Source organism: Dendronephthya gigantea, unplaced genomic scaffold (assembly GCF_004324835.1).
Source record: "Dendronephthya gigantea isolate DGI-Jeju-01 unplaced genomic scaffold, DenGig_1.0 000010F, whole genome shotgun sequence".
NCBI lineage: Eukaryota > Metazoa > Cnidaria > Anthozoa > Malacalcyonacea > Nephtheidae > Dendronephthya > Dendronephthya gigantea.
In genome coordinates, this window is record NW_021163020.1 from 1,616,779 (window position 1) to 1,636,489 (window position 19,711).

General features: G+C 38.5%; 4 protein-coding genes across 6 annotated transcripts; 2 read left to right on the plus strand and 2 right to left on the minus strand.

The window, feature by feature from the left end:
- Positions 1 to 127: 127 nt before the first annotated feature.
- Positions 128 to 5,583, plus strand: LOC114518126 (ubiquitin carboxyl-terminal hydrolase 5-like). Its single transcript, XM_028538054.1, has 28 exons — positions 128 to 284; positions 497 to 619; positions 705 to 771; positions 866 to 900; positions 1,040 to 1,132; positions 1,210 to 1,304; positions 1,526 to 1,576; positions 1,648 to 1,739; positions 1,901 to 1,993; positions 2,115 to 2,209; positions 2,291 to 2,362; positions 2,462 to 2,529; positions 2,603 to 2,659; positions 2,740 to 2,811; positions 2,891 to 2,978; positions 3,078 to 3,209; positions 3,349 to 3,396; positions 3,529 to 3,634; positions 3,747 to 3,804; positions 3,884 to 4,006; positions 4,131 to 4,219; positions 4,319 to 4,426; positions 4,518 to 4,613; positions 4,690 to 4,737; positions 4,820 to 4,953; positions 5,039 to 5,156; positions 5,252 to 5,336; positions 5,415 to 5,583. Exons 1-28 carry the CDS (start codon positions 195 to 197, stop codon positions 5,500 to 5,502), a joined length of 2,424 nt encoding a protein of 807 aa, XP_028393855.1. The 5' UTR covers positions 128 to 194; the 3' UTR covers positions 5,503 to 5,583.
- A 111-nt stretch (positions 5,584 to 5,694) lies between these two features.
- LOC114518376 (protein gar2-like) lies at positions 5,695 to 10,955 on the plus strand. The gene is made up of 8 exons (XM_028538355.1): positions 5,695 to 5,799; positions 7,102 to 7,266; positions 7,613 to 8,447; positions 8,694 to 8,996; positions 9,083 to 9,215; positions 9,394 to 9,723; positions 9,892 to 10,061; positions 10,143 to 10,955. Exons 1-8 carry the CDS (start codon positions 5,773 to 5,775, stop codon positions 10,271 to 10,273), a joined length of 2,094 nt encoding a protein of 697 aa, XP_028394156.1. The 5' UTR covers positions 5,695 to 5,772; the 3' UTR covers positions 10,274 to 10,955.
- Positions 10,956 to 11,512: 557 nt separating this feature from the next.
- Positions 11,513 to 16,793, minus strand: LOC114518220 (aquaporin-8-like). 3 transcript variants are annotated; one of them, XM_028538176.1, is made up of 4 exons: positions 16,488 to 16,793; positions 12,218 to 12,344; positions 11,905 to 12,116; positions 11,513 to 11,792 (listed from the first exon to the last, which is right to left on the minus strand). In XM_028538176.1, the coding sequence occupies exons 1-4, from the start codon at positions 16,742 to 16,744 to the stop codon at positions 11,600 to 11,602; spliced, it is 789 nt and encodes a 262-aa protein (XP_028393977.1). In that variant the 5' UTR covers positions 16,745 to 16,793; the 3' UTR covers positions 11,513 to 11,599. The 3 variants fall into 3 exon arrangements, with proteins under 3 accessions (XP_028393977.1, XP_028393979.1, XP_028393976.1); XM_028538178.1 differs by lacking the exon at positions 16,488 to 16,793 and adding an exon at positions 15,546 to 16,452; XM_028538175.1 differs by lacking the exon at positions 16,488 to 16,793 and adding an exon at positions 12,737 to 14,361.
- A 120-nt stretch (positions 16,794 to 16,913) lies between these two features.
- Positions 16,914 to 19,469, minus strand: LOC114518219 (dapdiamide synthesis protein DdaC-like). The gene is made up of 2 exons (XM_028538174.1): positions 18,453 to 19,469; positions 16,914 to 18,234 (listed from the first exon to the last, which is right to left on the minus strand). Exons 1-2 carry the CDS (start codon positions 19,136 to 19,138, stop codon positions 17,754 to 17,756), a joined length of 1,167 nt encoding a protein of 388 aa, XP_028393975.1. The 5' UTR covers positions 19,139 to 19,469; the 3' UTR covers positions 16,914 to 17,753.
- Between the last annotated feature and the right edge of the window lie 242 nt (positions 19,470 to 19,711).

Consider the following 19,711-nt stretch of genomic DNA (forward strand, 5'->3'; position numbering starts at 1 on the left):
TCAACTTCCCAACGTTCTCTGCGCGCTTGCTTCAACTCGAAGTCAAATTAAGCGTCTGCTGACGAGAACGAAACAAGAATTAAACATGAAGTACCCGCATAGGTCAGAGCCTGCGATTTATGGAAACTTTTCAATGAAAAGGAATGGAATACATTTTTAACTTTCTTCCGTTGTTTCATCCGTTCTCAATATAAATGGACGAAGTATCAAGCGCTGTTGTTCGAGTACCTAGAGGGGGAGATAAAGTATATAAGGATCAGTGCATTTATTGTTTTCAAACACCGGTAAGTGATCCTGAATTCTGATCGATTATCATTTTATATAATTCTATATACTTTCACTACTGGACCAGTGTACCTCGTGTAGTAATAGGCGAGGGTTTCTTATTACCGATCAAAGGTCCATTTGAATAATAAAGTTTCGCGTTGCTTTTCTAATGCAAACTGCCATTAGATTTTATTCCTTGTTGAATTATATTCATCAATACATATTTTAGAAATTTGATGGTGGTTTATATATTTGTCTCAACTCGTTTCTCGGATTTTGTGTTGACCATGTCAAACTCTACCGCGACAAAACCGGCAGAAGAGTCTACTTACATTATAAACAACTGATAAGGGTAAGATTTCATCAGTTTCTTCACACTTCTCAAAGTTTATGTTCAATGAATGAATTAAACATGATGTTTCCATGGTATTCCTTAGCCCAAGGATGAGTCTCAAACACCAGTTGATGATCCACCAAAAAAGAAACCAACCAAAATGGCCATAGGTAGAATAACATGAATACTTCTCATAGTTCTGCTCTTCCTAAACAATATATAATTGAACACAATCCCTTTAAATTTCATATTTATTATGTATAGGTGTAGAAGGCGGTTTTGATCTTGATGAAGTGAAGGTTATTGTTACTTTTATTAAATTCTCATTTGTAATATTGTGCGGCCATCCCAGTGTATTCCTCTTCACACCATAATTTGACCATTCCATTTGTTCCATTCTCTCCTTTAACTTCCGAATCCCCATTCCTCTAACTCCAGCTTGAATATGAAGATCTTTATTCGCTGATTGTTCTCAACAACGACAAGGAAGACACAGTTTTTGCTTTTCCTAATGAACAAATACCTGAACAGGTTAGGAACAATGACAAATACATCTATCTTTAACATTGATTTAACAACACTAATAAAATGCATGTAATTCCATCCAGGTTCGACTATCAATAACTGGAATAATAACAACAAATACCTCAGCATTTTCTGAAAAGATTTCCTCTTGGAGTGAAGAGAAAAGATCTGTCTCGAAGTATAAACAATCTAATGATTGCTCCATGTTGAATTGACATTTATTTCAACGTGTTTTTCCATGTCTTAATATCCTGTGAAAACGCCCGAATATAACCGCATATTCTATTTTCTTTTTCTTATTTCTCTATTATTCAAGTTGTTTACAAAGTGTAGCTAAGATCTAGAATAGATCTGCAAAATTTTACACGATACTTACAGAAATGTTTTTCCGCTGTTTAGGTACGCAGAACACCTCAAACAAGTAGATAATGGCGTGAAAATCCCACCGAGGTAACAGTGCAAACTATTGCGAGAAAATTTGTAATATTTTCTATCCATGATTCATTATTTCTTAACTTCAGTGGATGGAAATGCGGAAATTGTGACCTCACACAAAATTTATGGCTGAATTTGACAGACGGCAAAATTTTATGTGGAAGAAAATTCTACGACGGTAAAAAGTCCTGCCTCCTGGCTTTAAATTTTCTTGATTAAATATTTGAATCAATTTTGCAATACCAATGGCGTTATTTTTCTCGTTAATCGTTTTAATTGTGATCAACGCGCGGAGATCTTTGAGTAAACTTCTAGCGAATTTATTTTTTGTATTACCAGGTTCGGGAGGGAACAACCACGCTTTGGAATACTTTAAAGAAACTGGATATCCGCTCTGTGTGAAACTTGGAACCATAACACAAAGTGAAGCTGGTAGGGAATACAAGAAAGGATTGCGTACTTATATAATAGCCTGCATGGGTGTCTGACTCTTAATTAACTCAGGAAATATCGACATCGTAGCAACTAGAACTTTAAAATCTTTATTTTTCAGATGTATTCTCATATGCTGAAGACGATATGGTGGAAGATCCGTTTCTTTCGAAACATTTGGCACATTTTGGCATAAACATCGCTGCCTTAGAAAAGGTTATGCTTTGTCTTAGATAAGCACGATTCATTCTGTGTTGAATTCTATCGTTTTTGACACGAGCGTTGTGTTTATTTTAGACGGACCGAACAATGACGGAGCTCGAGATTGAAATGAACATGAAACTACAATTAGAATTTGATGCTATTCAGGTGTGTGTGTATTCCAACGTCGCGAGATCACCTGGTTAATATTTTCAAATTTAAAGATATGCGAGATTCATCTTTTAACTTGAATAACTTGTTATTCAGGAATCTGGTAAAAAGTTAACGCCACTTTTTGGCCCTGGCTTCACTGGTCTACACAACTTAGGAAATAGGCAAGCTTATTCTTATATTTTTTAAATTGAAATCCTTTCGTTTCCGCTTATTTCCTCCTTTTCATTTGTCTAGCTGTTACATGAACTCTGTCGTACAAGTTTTGTTTTCTCTTCCGGAATTTAACGAGAGGTAAATATGTGTACATCCATGAGAATAACAGAGACGAAAGCTAATTTTACAATTAATTTCACTCTTAAATAAAACACAAGGTACACGCATTCGCGAGAAAAAATATTCCAAGAGCGGCCAATCCAAGCAGTGGAGGATTTTGATGTACAAATGTAAGATAAATATTTTAGCTTCATTTCGGCAACGTGCATGCGCACTATAAATTTGAATAATAATATAAATTATATTCAGGTCAAAACTTGGTCATGGTCTCCTGTCAGGTGACTACTCGATACCCCCAAAGATTAACGGGACTGATGAAGAGAAAGCTGCAGCCGAGGTTTGTCTAAATCTTGATTTTTTTTCTGTGTTTAATACAGGATATATATATATATATATATATATATCCGTAATACGATTCAATTTTACTTATTTCCAGGACCTCCGCGGTATTTCTCCTCACATGTTCAAATCTCTTGTTGGCAAAGGTCATGCAGAGTTTTCAACTAACCGTCAACAGGACGCCCAGGAATATTTACTCTACTTACTTGATATGATAGATAAACTACAGGTTAGTTTAGTGACGAAATCCCACACTTATATTTTGAAATAAACAGAATAGTTAGCTTTGGTTTTTTTCTTTTGAATGACTTTGAGGCAATCCCTTGTAAGATTCCCAGTTTACATGATTTCTAAAAAATGTGTTCTAGAGAAAATCGTCCACAACAAATAATCCAGTTGATAATTTCAGATTTAAAGTAAGTAAACGCCATATTTTGTATTCATTTGTTCACATTGTCGCCATTGTTGAATAGAAAAGCAATGGTTCAAATCACAAACCGTTGCTACAGAGTCTACTTTGAAGAAGTAGCTAAATGGTAATTTCTTAGGTTGAAGACAGGATTGAGTGTATCGAATCAAAGAAAGTGAAATATCATTGTCGAGAGGATTTAGCATGGTCATTGTCTATACCAATGGAGGAAATAGTTAACAAAGGTTTGTCGAGATACAGGGAAGATTCATAGAAGAACAAAATGAAGTATAGTTGTTGTATTTATTTGTTTTGGATAATATTTTATAATTCTACTTTGGTATTTTACATTTAAAGATGAGTACGAGGCGTTTGAAAGATACCGAGAAGAAATGGAAAAGAATAATGAAAAAATGTAAGTTTTTCAACAAAAAATATCCGTATGTTCAGTATTTTAACTGATTATGTTAAGTTTTCCCTCTTATTTTTTAAAGAGATCCCGAAAAAGTTGTTCGTCTCCGGATACCGCTGACCACATGCATAAAAAACTTTGCTCAGGATGACGTCATAGATGGTTTTTACAGTACAGCTTTGGAGCGAAAGTCTGTTGTCAAAAAGTATGTTTATGCCTGCTTGAAACGATATGGCGGGAAAAATTAAGATCCTGCACATATAGCGGGAAAATTATTGCCTATAAATTCATCACGATAAATTCATCATACATATTTTGTTCGTTTTTAGAACGACTCGTTTTCAAACTTTTCCAAATTACCTTCTTATTCACATGAGAAAGTTCACAATTGGAGAGGACTGGACTCCCAAGAAACTCGGTAGGTTTTGGGGAAAGAGGATGTATTTCATCGACTAGTTTCATCGATATATTTTAGTGAAGATTGTAGTGAGCTAATAAATTAAGGTGTATTTGCCAGACATTGCCTTTGATGTGGATGACGTCATCGATATAAGTGAGCTACGCGGTTATGGTCTGCAGCCTGGGGAAGAAGAGTTACCAGACCTCGTGGATGAACGTCAAAGCGGTATTTATTGCACAAACGCAATGCATTGTGTACATCGATAAAAACGTTCTCACATTAGTAAATTCAATTTCTTTGTTTTCGCTTTTTTTAGCCCCTCAAGTTGATGAAAATTCTGTACAACAGCTAACGGCGATGGGTTTCCCACTTAATGGCTGTAGAAGAGCAGTTTACAGCACTGGAAATAGCGGTAAAGAGAAACACTGATCTCGCAATAGTGGAATGATAAGTGTTCTATCAAATAACAACGGTGCTTTTCCCCCTAGGCGTCGAGGCTGCCATGAATTGGATATTTGACCATCAAAATGACCCAGGTAATTTTCAGATTTGTTGTGGACATAAAATTTCTGTGATTTAGCTTGTCGTTGTTACCTGTCCATGCTGTCCTTTTTTTAGACTTCAACGAGCCCTTACAAAGTCCGTCTGGTGGGAAAAAGACATCACAGATGACTGTGAACGAAGAATCACTTGCGATGTTAATGTCCATGGGTTTTAACCAAAACCAGGCGACGAAAGCATTAAGAATGACGGTATCAACACCATTATCGTTGTAGAAACTAGAATTGCGTGTGGAACTTATGGATAGCTTGGAAAACAACGATGTTTTATATTTAGGAAAACAATTTAGAACGCGCAGCAGATTGGATATTTTCGCATGCCGCGGAATTGGACGAAATGGAAACGGATGAACCACAAGAGCAAACTGGGCCCAAATGTCCCGATGGAGAGGGAAGTAAGTTGATTATTTTCGTTTGTTTTAGCTTTGTTTCAGAGGCTTTTTTTTATAACCCGCTAAAGAATTAAACACCTTTCCCACTCGTTTCTTAGAATATCAATTAATTGCTCTGATAAGTCACATGGGAACCTCAACATCATGTGGGCATTATGTATGTCATATATTGAAGGAAGGAAGGTGAGAGAGGTATCTGTATGTTCTTGCTTTCGGCTCAATAGCTTTGTCCATGCCAATACTTTCTGTTCATCATTTCAGATGGATAATCTTCAACGATCGAAAAGTAGCTGTCTCAGAAAATCCTCCGAAAAGTTTAGCTTACTTATATCTTTATAAAAGACTCTAACGGTTTTTAATAGAAAATAATATAAGCGAGTTTACAATTGTTATTTTGCTATAATTTAAAAAATACCTGGCCATCGCAGGAAACTCCTTACCAAAATTTGTTGTGTGCGTCGGTTGCGCATGCGTTGCTGTGTTTTGAACTCGTCCACTGACCAGATGAAACCTGGCAACGCAGGCTCATTCGTTCTTTTTATTCACGCGTTCAAAAATTGTGAAACAGTAAAACACGTGCTAGAGTGAAAATTTGTTCTTTTTAACGTTTTTAAACAAAATGGGAAAGGATAAAGCTAGTAAAAAGGTAGGTCTATGAATGCTCTAACTCGATTCCTACTCAAAGTGTTAAAGTGCATGTTCTGTTCTGCGAAATTCGGGGACAATGATCAGTCTGTTGGCCATCGCTGCCATGCTTTGCTTAGATTTGTTTATGCCTTGCTGTGTAAACAGCTTTCCTGCGTTTGATAAATTGGTTGGAATATGTGTTATGCTTTCGCCCCTTAGTTTTTTGTTATATAGCTAATAAGCAAGAGTATAAATTATAAGGATGGTTGTGTGCCAGGGTGCATTCGGTGTAGACAAATCGGAATATCTTCGGCGTAGAGTTAGGGTATCCTTGGCGTACTGGCGTAAAATCAACTTTCCTTGGCGTAGTGGCGTACACTGTTTTTAACTTGTCGGCGCATAAATACCGGATAAACACACCAAACTTTGTAATTCAAAGGTCCACATACACACCGACTTCAACTGCATGCATTTAAGTATTTTAAATTTTATTCAACAAAGGCATTTAACTTCTTAAAAATGGTCCTCTAAACGTGTAGCATTTTTTGACTCACGAGTCGAACGTCCTGGCGAGTCTGCGATCGGCGTAACGTCCTGGAGTGGGTGACACCGCGGAAATTGGTATAGGCTTAGCCGCAATTCTCGATACTTAGACTTCAAACTTGGTGAGGAAAAAGATTTATAAATATTCAAGAAAATATGTCTTGCACAAAAGATTTGAAGCTTGCTCACGGTAAAAACGAATCGTCTGAATTAATAACCTTGTGTATACTTTAAGCCTCAAAATGGCCATTTCACAGCGGTCAGATGTGTATGATGAGCTGTCAAAAGATTGCAGAATGCGTATTCAGAAGAAAAATTGAACTTTTTTAAGATATTCAAAAGGTTTCTCTTTGATAGGGCGATACAGAAATGCACAATTGTGAACCAGCGATTAGATTTTCGGGTTGAAACGTCTTAAACACCAATTTCTGCGGTGTCGGAGTGGGTAATTGTCGTAAGTATGGCCCAGGGTGGGAAGTTGGCGTAATGTTAAGATTGCTTTGGCGTATCTTCGGCGTGTGATATACACCGAATGCACCCTGGGTTGTGTGGCTAAGGAAGATCGTATTAAATCACCAAGTTTATCATTGAGTGACCTCGTGCCATCCAATTTATGTAATATTTTATATCTTAACAATATTGAAAATTGAATGATGGTTGCTGGCAGGTATATTTTGCTCATGGTTTATTCTATATAAAGGGTGATCTGGTATGGTCGATGGGGCCCAGTCTTTACAGTCAAGTATTTTATTCAATTGCTAAAATTAAATTTATTTAGAAGAGTAAAAGTGGTTTAGAAGGTGAAGTTGGGCTTAAGAAAAGAAAGAATATTGAGGATGATGCAGTTGTTGTTGCTAAAAAGCAAAAGAAGGTGGAGAATGATGCTGTAGTCAAGGAAAAGAAGAAAGAGAAAAAAGATAAGAAAAAGTCAAAACAGCCAAAGGTATGTTGCTACAGTAATGAAATGGCATAGCATGAAGTAGGTCATTTACCTTTAATGTCCCTAGAAAGCTGTATGTTTTAAAATGCTTTTCCAAGACTTTGAATAGTTGTATAGAATGGTAATAGGCTGTTGCGTTTAAATCTAAACCAGAGTTTGAATTCAATATGGGCTACAATTTAACATTTTTTCTGTTTGAGCATAAGAGTGCTCAGACATTCAAACTATCTCAGTAGAAAAGGTATACTTTTGCAGGATCCGTTGATATATTTGAAATTAGGGGGGGGGATTAACCAGTATTTAAGTTGACATATCAGAAGTCTGCATTCCCTTACTTGCACTTTACAAGGAAATAGTTGCAGTCAATGGTAAAGAAAAGAAAAACAAGAAGAAAAAAGAAGAAGCACCAATGGAGGTGGATAAGGATTCTTCCGATTCATCGGAGGATGAAAAACCACCACCAAAGGTTGCTGATAAACCAAATCCAGCAAAGCTGATGGGAGTGAAAGATGATTCTTCTTCAAGTGAAACTGACTCAGAGGATGAAGCACCAGCTAAACCAAAGCCTGTTGAGAAAAAGCCTGTAAATAAGGAATCCAGCGATAGTAGTTCAGACTCATCAGATGATGAACCTGCAAAAAATCAAAAGAATGAAAAAAAAGCCACACCAAAAGTTGCTGAAAAGAAAAAAACAACTCCTAAGGTTGTTGCAACAAAGCAAGATGCAAAAGATGATTCTTCCAGTGAAAGTAGCAGTGATTCAGAAGATGAGAAAGCAAAAAAGCCTGCAGCAGTCACAACTCCAGCAAGTGGAAAGAAGTCTGCTCAACCAAAAGTGGAAAAGAAAAAGGCTAAGAAGGAGTCATCTAGTGAGAGTGATTCCTCAGATGATGATGATGATGTGAAACTGCCAGCTGTGGCAAAAACCACACCAAAAACTGCTCAAGTGAAAACGCCAAAAACAGTGCAAGAAAAGAAGAAAGAATCCTCAAGTGAAGACAGTAGCGACTCTTCTGATGAGGATGAACCAGCTGCCAAAAAACCAACAAAGGCTGCTGCTGCACCAGCACCTAAAAAAGAGGTAAAAAAGAAGGAATCTTCCAGCGAAAGCAGTGATGACTCATCTGATGAGGAGGAGGCCACTACAGCAAAGAACAAAAAAAGCAAGAGTCCTGCTGTTCAAGGTAAAATAATTTTTACTAATACGTTTCGTAATAAGTATAGTAAGAAGTGTAGTGGCTGTTAGCTTCACCAAAAATACTTAACATATTCTAATTCAGATCTTAACCTACCTACAAATTTATTCATAGTAAACTAGCCAGGATATGCTGGCTAAAGTGTGAGAATACGTGGATGCTTGTCAAAAGGCACTGTTTAACCATTATAACTAGGTTATTGTGTAACAATTCCTTGTTCTTTAAATTCTTTAGAAAAGGCGAAGAAACAATCGTCTAGCGACGATAGCTCAGATTCCGACGATGAAAATAGCAAAGTGCCAGTGAAAGCTGGAAAAACAACTACACCTGGTGGAAAAGCTAAGCAGGAAAGCTCTGACGATGATGATTCTGACGATGATTCAAGTTCTGATAAGGAAGAAAAGGGTGACAGTGATGAGTCTTCAGAAGAGGAAGACAGTAAAAAGAAAGAGAAGAAAAAAGCAAACAAGCGAAAGACAGACGATGATAACAACAACATTTCAGCCAAGAAGGCTAAAGCAGACGAGGACTCAGAAGGTTCCATTTTGAACTTGTTTATGCTCTTTCTTGATACAAAAGCGTTGTTCCTTTATTGAGAGTAACTTTCCTCCCATCTTTTTTAGAAAAACACACGGTATTTGTTGGAAACATCGCCTTTGATGCGAGTGAAGACGATTTGAAGAATGTCTTTGAGGAAAATGGCCTTACTCCAACTGGAGCCAGGATACTAACACGAAACGATGGAACGTCAAAGGGGTAAGCTACAGACTGTGCCTTTCATCCTGTGTTAAACATTTTTCGTTCGCCGTTTAAATCGATTTTTCTGGGGTAAACTAATACATACATTATGCTTGCACTCTGTACTCTATTATCGTCTGTGGAAGCCCTCGCATTTATGTCAGCTGACAAAGTCGTATTATGCTCCATATTTTAGTTTTGGCTACGTTGATTTCACATCTCAAGATGACATGAAAAAAGCCATGAAACTCACTGGTACTGAATTCTTTGGTCGAGAATTGAACATCAATGTTGCAAACAAACCAAGTGGCGGAGGAGGTCGCGGTGGAGGAGACAGAGGTAGAGGCAGAGGTGGTGGACGAGGAGGGGGACAACGTACCCCAAAGAGGGACCAAAACCCCCCGTCTAGCACGTTGTTTGTGAAGAATTTGTCGTTTGGTACAACCGAGGATACGTTGTATGAGTATTTCGAGGGTGCTTCCAACGTCAGGATTGTGACTGATAGAGAGAGCGGCGAGTCTCGTGGGTAAGTTGAATATTTTGCTGTGTGAATGTGTTTCGTATCTAGAAATGTTTCATTCAGGGAGTTTTACTCTTTAATTTCCTTTTGTGCAAGTAATAACACTGGATAGACTAACTTCAGCTGTGAAGAATATTTTGGAATTGAAAAACTATCCAATTCCTTTCACTTTAGTTTTGGCTATATTGAATATGGCGAGACTGATTCCGCGAAGGATGCGATGTCAAAAATGGATGGAAAGGAGGTGGACGGTCGAAGATTGTTTCTCGATTTTGCTACCCCGCGTGATTCCCCCGGTGGTAGCGGTGGGGGACGAGGGAGAGGTGGCAGAGGAGGTCGAGGAGGTATGGCGCTGCCTATATTTTAATACTCTTTCGCAATGAGAAGCTGAATGACTAAATTTGTATTTTCTATTTCATTGTTAGGATTTCGTGGTGGTCGCGGAGGTAGAGGAGGAGGACGCGGTGGGTTCAACAAATCCCCCGGGGCAGCGAAGAACAAAGGTTCAATTCAAGAATACCAGGGAAAGAAAACAACCTTTGGTGATGATGAATAAGTCACTCGTACCATCCTGTACCTGAATCACATAACCCACACGCATCAAAGCACGATAATATAAAATTATTGTGTAATTGAAAAAGCATTGTGGGGTGATATTTAAAAGCTCCATTGCACTGCTACGAAATATTTTTCTCATTTTCAAATAGAACACTATACGACGTACTATATTTTAGATTTGAAGGGTTGTGAGTAGAAGTGATTTTGTTATATATTTATATTTCGTTTATTATATGGCAAGCGATTCGTTTTTTTCAAGAAGTCGGGAAGACAGCTTAAGTTTGGCGTGAAATAACTCAAATAAATCAACAGCATTTCAGAAAACAATTTCTAGCGAATTTCTTTGATTGTTCTAAAATTAACCATTTATATGTTGTTGAAGGTACTGAATTATTGTAAGCAAGTTCCCATTATGAAACAATTCGAATTTTGCCATGTAATGAATGTTTTTACTAGTTGGGATGGTTCGGGACCGTCCACGAAGACTGTCTAGAGTTTATATGAACTTGTAAAATCTGACTGACCAAGCTGACTAAGCTCAGTAAAGACATGTGAATATGAGTAGTGCATCTCAACCATACATGTAATTCTGATACTCTATTATAAAAGTCTAGGTCTATTTAAGATAGTTTTAAATGATATTCAGCGAAAAGATGGCAATGTTAGCCGTCTGTAATTCAGATAGTGTCTTGTTGTCTTTGAGATTCCTTTAAAAGAACAAAGCGCCCATTTTAATCACTCGTGATGCGAATGCGTCACTCATTAGTCATTACTGCAATAGCAAGCACTTCAAATATAGGTTGGGTTAAAAGATTTTTCGAAATCAAAAAAGCTTTTTGTGACATTGGTAATTTTGAACTACATGCAAATATCTGGAAGTGAAGACCCACTATAAGTTTCTAGAGGTAATACGATGTTAGCATGTGTATTTTACTTTGCCTTTGAACGTATATATTTTTGTTGCTTCGAAGCCTCTTCAGACACTGGGGCGACACAGACGTCAGGCCCACTGATCTGAAGTCAGGTCAGACACTAGGGCGACATCTAGACGCCAGGCCAGACACTAGGGCGACACAGACGTCAGGCCAGACACTAGGCGACATCTAGACGCCAGGTGAGGCACTATTGCGCCAGGTACGATACACTGACGCCAGGGAAAAAACTAGAAAAAATTGAAGAAGTTATCCCGGTGCTTGTAGTGGAACTCCTAAGACAAACCATAACACTGCTAAATCATGTCAAATTTATTTTATTGTGCGACAACTATCATGCTACTACATTAAATGAACGATATCTTAGACATTACAGGATTTCATAATCGTTTTTAGTTGACTGGCTCATGGATAGGAAGCCACAATTTGTTTGGTGACGCCAAAAACAAACCGTACATTAAGGTCGAAAACAAACTTCCAATAATCGGGCCAACCCAGTACACATAATGATTTTTCCAAGAATTTCGAACGAGAGCCGGACCGAAACTTCGTGCAGGATTCATTGACGCTCCTGAAATATTTCCACTAAAAAGGAAAGATAACACAGGAAATAGTCCAAAAAGTAATGGGCATTGTGACTTCAAAGGCGAACTCGTGCGAGTTTGGCACCTTGCATAATAAACATCATCTCACTTACATTGCAAATATTCCCCCAGCAACCGACAAACCAATAGCCAAGGGGGCAAGGACACTTTTGTTGTTTTCATCAAATGCGACCATGAGTACAGCAAGAACCAAGATGGAGGTCGCAACTGCCTCGGCCAGTATTCCTTGTCCTGGGTCGATATTTTCACCAAGTTGGTGTATACCCCCTGTTACATTATGATAATCTGATGAGCTCATCGCTGCCTGCAAAATAAAAAGGAACCAGCCAAATGACGACTGCAATTTGCATTGGAAGTGCTGTTGCGCGAATTCATCGAAAGGCAATAACGTTTTTGGATAAATACCCTTGCTAGAGCAGCGCCAATGATTCCTCCCAATAACTGAGCCAAGACATAGAAAGGAGCCAAAATTAGCGGCAGTCCGCGCACGATTGTTAATCCAAGGGTAACCGCGGGATTGAGATGTCCACCACTAAGACGGAAAAAAAATAGAAAAAAGCTTGACGATAAAGCTTGAAAGAAGAGTGAATATGTCTATTATCATCTAGTGTTGGTCGTATGAAACTCCTAACAACTCAGTCCGCGGTTACGACGTTGTTAGCAACGAGGTTATCGAGTTTTTGAACTTCACTGCCTTTTTGTGCAATCAGCTGGTCCTGGTGTTTAATGAGACGAAGGCCAGTCCATGCCTTCTGATAAACGAAGAACCTCCACATTATCGTCAGTGAAGTTTGCTTTCTACCTCAGCTTTTCACCATTTACTCGCTTACTTTACTTGAAACGATTATGAAATCCTTGATACGATTGGAAACTCTCGATTCGAAAAACTTAAGGAAGTAACGAAGATATTGTTTCAGAGTATACCTCGCTGTGGCAGTGATTGCGACCATAACAAACAGAATGAATCCATGGGCTAGAGCAGCAACTATTTGCCCTGCTTCCGTTGCAATGGGAGATAAACAAGTAACGCCAACAAATACGAAAAACATGACACCGATAAGCTCAGCCATTAAAGGCTGAATGAAATACTTAAAGTAATATCCTGGGGCATTTTGGTTAGAATCCGAGGGAAAACAGCTCAGCTTCAGCTCTTCCTGATCTTCATTCAACGGTGTATATTTTTTTCCACTTTTGTACATTTTGCCTTGTGAGTGAAACCCAAGTCAGTGTAGACCCAGTGTTTTCATTGAAAATTTCTTGTTTGGATTAAGGAAACTTCGAATTACTTCGATTTTGACTATTATATCAATCAATTTTGTCTCTGTTCTTGTGAAAGACTTGAACTGATATCAAAGCTTATCTTTCTTATTCTTTTATCAAGGTTTATCAATGAATTTTAAGATATTTCCTCGTGACGAACACAATCATATCTCGTCATTTACCTGCCTGCAAGGGTGTCCAAAAACTTTCACACAGTTTTAAATGTATATAAATTTAAACAGCTGGAATCAGAATTGGGAAAAGTCAAATTTTGGCCCAAATAATGCGTATAGATACAGCTGGTGATTTAATGGTTGGTCAATGAATCAAGAAGCTAATTTTTGTAAAATGAAATATAACTGAAGTAGTGTTTTTCTTTTGTTCGATGCAGTGGCGTAGCCAGGATTTCATGTCATGGGGGGCCGAAAATATTTGAGGGGGGGCAACTCAAGAAGGTAAAATATAACAGGCTGTACATGCCTTTTTAATGCACTATCGAATCCGCCCTTCGTTGTCGTTAAGGCTAACCGCCAATGCAAGGGTAGCTACATTTTAGGGTAGCGGCCAATACGAGCAGCTAAATAGTACATAGAGACATAAAAAATTCAAATCTGTATAGCATAGGTCAATGTCGCCCTCGCAATTATCCGAGTATACTCAGTATAGTGCAAACAACCTCGTACCCAGAGCATTTTACCTCCAACCTGGGTACGAGGTTGGTGAATGATGAGCAAAGTCAAAGAAAAATTTAATTGTAAAAGACTTTACCGTGATATTTTTATTAGGCTTGGCAAATCAAAAGAACGATGTCGGAATCAGTCTGATCAATGTTGTTAGTGGGCTCGATTGAGTCTTTAACTTGACTTACTGTATTACTATTGTGAATTATTGTAATTGAATTATATACTGAATTATTAGGAAGGCAGGAAAATGCTGAAAATCTGAAATACACATGTATTGCAACTTCAAAGCAAAGCATAATAAATAAAAATATTTTTTCACATAATATTTTGAAAGGGGGCCAGGAATTCTGCCAGGGGGGGCCTGGCCCTCGGGCCCCCCCTCTAGCTACGTCACTGGTTCGATGTAGTCACTCTGGAATATAAAAGACGGTGCAAGAATCTAGTTCAATGCAATCCTTGTGATTTGTGTAAAAAATATACGGCTTGATCGACTGTCAGTCGCGATCAGGGACAGGGCGCATTTGAATAATAACTAAAATCTAAATAAGTGACATTTGATTATAAACAAGACGCCTGTTCTGGCGTTAACTCCGGCGCACGTGCCAGTCTTTAATATAGAGCTTCTGAACATAAACAATACAATTCATATTCGCATTTAGATACCTTGCGAACCTATAAATGTTCGATCGCGAAATTCAGAAGCACATCGTACTTTAAAAAGTGTAGAAGTTCAATTGTTCAAAAATGTAAATAAACCGCATGATACATTCGCTTTGTCTTACACTTTGCCTTTGGAATTCGCGCTTATATAGTTATATTAAATCTTCAATCCTGTGCAAACTACGACGTTTCAACGCGCCCATACACGACCACATCATCTTGTTAAACGGCGAAATAGCAGTGATATAATTAAAATAGGACCAGAATCAACATGTATTAGTATATTCTGACCCCAGTTCAATCTAAACTTAATCGAACAGCATGAAAACAACGGTTTATTCGTTCCTCTTGGAGGAATTGCCGTATCATGCGAGCGAAATCGAATCGCGCATCGGAAAATTAGCCAAAGCTGTACACCACAACTCTGGGGAGATAAGACTAGGACATAGATAAATACGGTCACATACACGTTTCAAATACTAGAATGTTTCGCGCCATTTCAGACTTGCGACGACGAAAAATAAAAAAAAAAAACAACAAAAAAAAAAAAAAAAAAACAACAACAAAACAAAACAAAACCGAGGCGAATTTTCAACTCCGTCGCTGACGCCGGAGTAAATAGCATGCATGTGTCGTGCGCTTTTCTTTACTCTGGCAACATCCACGTGCATATATTCAGATCAGGGCATCCAAACACGGAAACCTTTAAATAACCAAGGATCTTTCCGATTGAACACTTCATCAGAAAGTGTATGCATTTATATAATATAAACATCGTATACATCGAAGGCATTGATACTATTTGAATTGAAATCGATGCTATTATAGTAATCATGTACAAATGTATTAAACCACGCAATAACCATATTCGCATATGTATAAAAATAGTGAGATCACTTGGCTTTTGAAAATGATAAGATTTATAAAAGTAATAAAACATGGTTTCAATAAATTCATCAGTTAGTTGCAGCCATCTGCCATCATGCAGCCATAATTTCAATAATATGGTTTCTACAATTAACAAATAGTGCATGTAAATCCATAATCATCTATTTCTTCTATCATAGCAAGTTGACAAAGGCGGGGGATAAAGTACTATAAAGGAAACCTTTACTTGAATGTATTCATACCTAACAGAAGCAGTCGCTGCAACCAAGACAAACAGAATGAAACCGTGTGTGAATGCAGCATATATTGATATGCTGCAAACATCCATGAATACAAAAAACATGGTCGCGATCAATTCAGCAATACATGGTCTGACGAATTTGTGGAATATCCTGGAATATGACCGCGTTAGAGATGGAAGCTCCTCGATTTGAAAATTATTATCATCGGCCATTCTGTTGAGACTATGAGAGCCGAGATCGACCATTTGTGATTTGTCTGAACTCGTTTATGTTATGAAGACGCAGGAGAGAATTCTTTCGTAACATGATATAGCTTTAATTAGCTTATATTTAGTTATAATATTCAGTCATGGTCTTTTAGGGGGGCAGTAACTTAATATAGTTTCAACACAATTGAAAATGTAAACCTTGAGTTTGACATGTGGTCAAGGCTCTGTCCTACAAAATCTTAGGGCGGAAGAAACATCTGGATTGAAACGTCTCTGCGAGAAACAACATCCTTGCTTACGGTGAATACGCTCAATATGATCACCTCATTACGAGAGAAAGTTGTGTCTTCAATGTCTCAAGGTTTTTGTTCTCATACGCCGAAGCAAAAAGTAAAGCATAGTTGCAGCTCTTGATATCTTGAGATTGTGCCATATTCAAGCACTGATACATTGAAAAATATTGTGTACAAGATTGTCTGAAGTAGTAATGGCCTGTATAACCGGGACCAATGCATTGCTTTTGCCCCCTATACAGCAATCCTAATTACGCCAGGACTTCTGTGAAATGAGCTAAAAGTAAGTGCAGCTTCTGGTTCAGAGCGAATTTGCCCGTGAACCAATTCATGCAAAGCATTCTGCTGTGGCATTCGATGAAGGACTGAATATGAACCTTCCCTTAAGTCACATTCATTCCGCAGTCATTGATATCATCTCATCATTCGTCGTCTCTTACCTGACCGTAGCGGTCGCAGCAACATTGACAAACAGAATAAATCCGTGGGTAAAACCTGCGTAATGTCCGTCTACACTGCACACATCGATGAACACAAAAGTCATAGTGCCAATGAATTCTGCCATGCAGGGGCGGATAAACTTAGAAAATACAGCAGAACATGAAGGTGAAGATCTGGACTTGGACGATTCTTCTTCCTGAATGATCAGAGGAGAGTAGGACTCTGTTTCCTTCGTCGCCATTTTTAGTTTGAGCATACGACAAAATTTTCCCCCAATTGTAGTACACTTATATAGATTCTCAATGTTCACAAGAGCAGAACTAATGTGTGAGACAGCTCTAAGAACCTTCCGTCAATCAAAGACAACAGAGACAACAAGGTTTTTGTATTATGAAAATAACAAATGCTAAAAAACAATACCTCAAAGCATCTTATTTTGAATGCTGGAGTTTGGTAAAGTCTGCAAATTTCATCGGACAAATACTGTTCAATACTTGGACATCAAAGTTTTTTAGAAACTCCATCAATCGTATTCCAGTAATCATGTTTCCTGCGGCGTAGGCTGACGGGAAAAGGCGGAGCAAAATAGAAAGACGATTGTGCAATTTGACACAAAATTATCATGCTTTCAACACTAATCGAGTTCGCTTTTGACCACAACTCAGATTTATCTCAGTCTGGAAAGGTTGAGCACAGGTCGATGTTTTAGCCAGGCCCATGGCTAGATCGCTTAATTGGGGGGGGGGGGGAGTGTATTCATATATCCATGTCTACATACCGTAGGAACAATCGCGTTCAAAATAAAATCAGTCGGGGATAGAAGGGGATGAATACCCACCCTCAACCGTGTACGCTTCTAGATAAGGACTGGTTTTAGTACCATTGCTTCTTGACAGGGGAGAAGAGCTGGTAAAGAAACGTGCAAGTTAGCCGCATCTTGTTAATGACTGACTGCGTTTCCTCATTTTAAGTGTTTGGGAGGTCAAACTATCACTAAAACGGCTTTCTTAATTTCTTTGTAACATGACTTCACTTGGCAGAAGGCCGACGTTTACAAACCACAGGCATACTAAATATAGAATCATAAAAGTATATACTTATGAGGCTATAGCCTGGATTGATTCTCATTCTTCGGAATGGAATGACTCGCTCTTTTAGTGAAAACCATCTTATAACCATGTCTGCGTGGCTATTGTCAATGTCTGTATAATCATGCGGTACTGTTAATCTTCATTTATTTAACCCCCCTGATTTATGCATATTTTTTACTTCAAAATACTTGTCCTTACAACTCGATCACCATCGTAACTTAACCTTGAGTGAAGCACCGCGAGATTGTCAAGAAACAAAACATCGCTCTCCTGAAGCGAGATCCCCACAGCCGTGTTCCACGAAGTGCATCTCAATTTATGCAAATCATTTAAATCGATAGGATCGCCATCAGCGTGCACTGTATGAGATGGATATTTTTCATCCTCTAAATCACTTTCCTCGTACATGGGCATAGCTTTGAAGTACGTAGAATGAGACATAAATGCTTGATTGAACCATAGTTTTTCTCCGTTCAGTGGATGGGTTATTGTGGGCGCCGAGTCGTTCCAATAAATCAAGTTTTTATCATCCCATTTGAAGGAATAACCACCCGCCGTCAGGAACTCTTCCGCTTCCTTTCTAACTTCCGTCATTAAGCTTCGTTGCCAAGAATTGAATGTTCCTTCACTTTTGTCCAGGATGTATCGTAAATATCTAAAATATAAAGTTATAAACATATATTGTTGTGATAAGGCCTGTCAAAAGTTTGACATCATCCTTAAAACTCTGACAGCGGAAAATCGCCGGAAATTGACTTCACTGAATTGCGCAATCTTGTATACATCATTATACTAAAACATATGCCCCATTATCATTCATTTTTACACAGATATGAACACTTCACAGTTCACACTACCGGAGGAACAACCTACCGAATGCCTTTCCTTTCAAATTTCTCCTTCAGATCAGCATCTATGTTCGCAGTCAGTGCTCGGCCATTGCATATAGCCGTTTCACCTCCGAATGGAGATTTCTTTAGGCACGTAATAATGAACTTACTAGGGTAGTCTATGCTATAAGACATGTCATTGTGTAGCTCGACTGAATATTCTTTTGGCTCTCCTGCTCCCGTTAGAACAAAGTCATCGACTTTATCGCGAATTCCCCCACCTCCTTGGTACAGAAAGAACTCGAAATTCAAGCCCTGAACGAAACGAGAGAAATTCTCGGTCGTTTTAATCGGAAGTCCGCGAACCAGCACAGCGACTGGCTCGCTCCGTTCATTTTGAAAATCTTTGAACAACTGCGAAATTTGTTCCTTGAAACACTCTGACCAAAATTCGATGCTTTTTCTTTCCTCGTTTTTCGCTTTTAGTACAAGGGGAAAGTCCTCCCTGGGACTAGAAAGTTGTTTAGGAAAGCCAGGAACGAAAGAGCCAGGGAGATATTTTCGTCCAGCAAGTTGCACTGGTCGTTGAAGTTGAACGTCTTCAGCATTGCCTTTTCGAAAGTAGCGCGAATCCACAGAAATGGAGCGAGTCAAGGAAGCGTAGGGTGGATTGCAAACATACCTGTAGACGTTTTGAACCCTGATCTTCGACGCAAAGCGCATAGCCATAGCAAATTTATTAAGGCACAATCGAAGGTTTCCGGAATCATTCGGATAATGCGACTGTAAACTATAAGACAAATCCGCTGATGAAGAGATCGTATTACAACTCCTGCATGGCTGCTTCTGACCCCTTTTATGGGGTAAGCAATGCTACCGAGTTAGCAACCTTTATCAACAAAACTGTGCATTTACTGACAGGATTTTAGCCTTGGAAAGTTAGCTTACTAATCCTGGTACAAGATTATGCATAGCCATAGGCGAAACCGCATGTCAACACGACTCAACCGCATATTGTAAATTCCCCGCGATCTGGATGATTATAGTAGTTTCTAAATATCTTCATTGAAACGTTTCACGTACTGTAAAAACATATGGCTTTTCTGACCGATTGCAAAACTTTAAAATAAGGATTATGTATGTTGCTTGTACTTGTTAATGTAACGAAACGCCACGTCAGTTGTATTTAAAACAGCCAAACAGGAAGTTGCCAAGTGCTTCATTTGAAACCACGAAGTCTAATTCCGCTATTTACCTGGCCAAAGTTTCGGAAATTCTCGGGGAGTTTGTGCCGAAGCGAAT

Excerpts from the sequence above, each read along its gene's own strand:
- LOC114518376 (XM_028538355.1), top strand. The coding sequence starts at position 5,773 with ATGGGAAAGGATAAAGCTAGTAAAAAG. Across the intron at positions 7,267-7,612 it reads AAAAGTCAAAACAGCCAAAG|GAAATAGTTGCAGTCAATGG; the intron begins GTATGTTGCTAC and ends GCACTTTACAAG. Across the intron at positions 9,216-9,393 it reads AACGATGGAACGTCAAAGGG|TTTTGGCTACGTTGATTTCA; the intron begins GTAAGCTACAGA and ends TCCATATTTTAG.
- LOC114518220 (XM_028538175.1), bottom strand. The coding sequence starts at position 13,011 with ATGTACAAAAGTGGAAAAAAATATACACCGTTGAATGAAGATCAGGAA. Across the intron at positions 12,345-12,736 it reads GCAATCACTGCCACAGCGAG|TGGTGGACATCTCAATCCCG; the intron begins GTATACTCTGAA and ends TTTCCGTCTTAG. Across the intron at positions 11,793-11,904 it reads GCTGGGGGAATATTTGCAAT|TGGAAATATTTCAGGAGCGT; the intron begins GTAAGTGAGATG and ends TTTCCTTTTTAG.
- LOC114518219 (XM_028538174.1), bottom strand. The coding sequence starts at position 19,138 with ATGGCTATGCGCTTTGCGTCGAAGATCAGGGTTCAAAACGTCTACAGG. Across the intron at positions 18,235-18,452 it reads TTTGAAAGGAAAGGCATTCG|ATATTTACGATACATCCTGG; the intron begins GTAGGTTGTTCC and ends TTTATATTTTAG.
- LOC114518126 (XM_028538054.1), top strand. The coding sequence starts at position 195 with ATGGACGAAGTATCAAGCGCTGTTGTTCGAGTACCTAGAGGGGGAGAT. Across the intron at positions 772-865 it reads ACCAACCAAAATGGCCATAG|GTGTAGAAGGCGGTTTTGAT; the intron begins GTAGAATAACAT and ends TATTATGTATAG. Across the intron at positions 4,738-4,819 it reads TGACCATCAAAATGACCCAG|ACTTCAACGAGCCCTTACAA; the intron begins GTAATTTTCAGA and ends TCCTTTTTTTAG.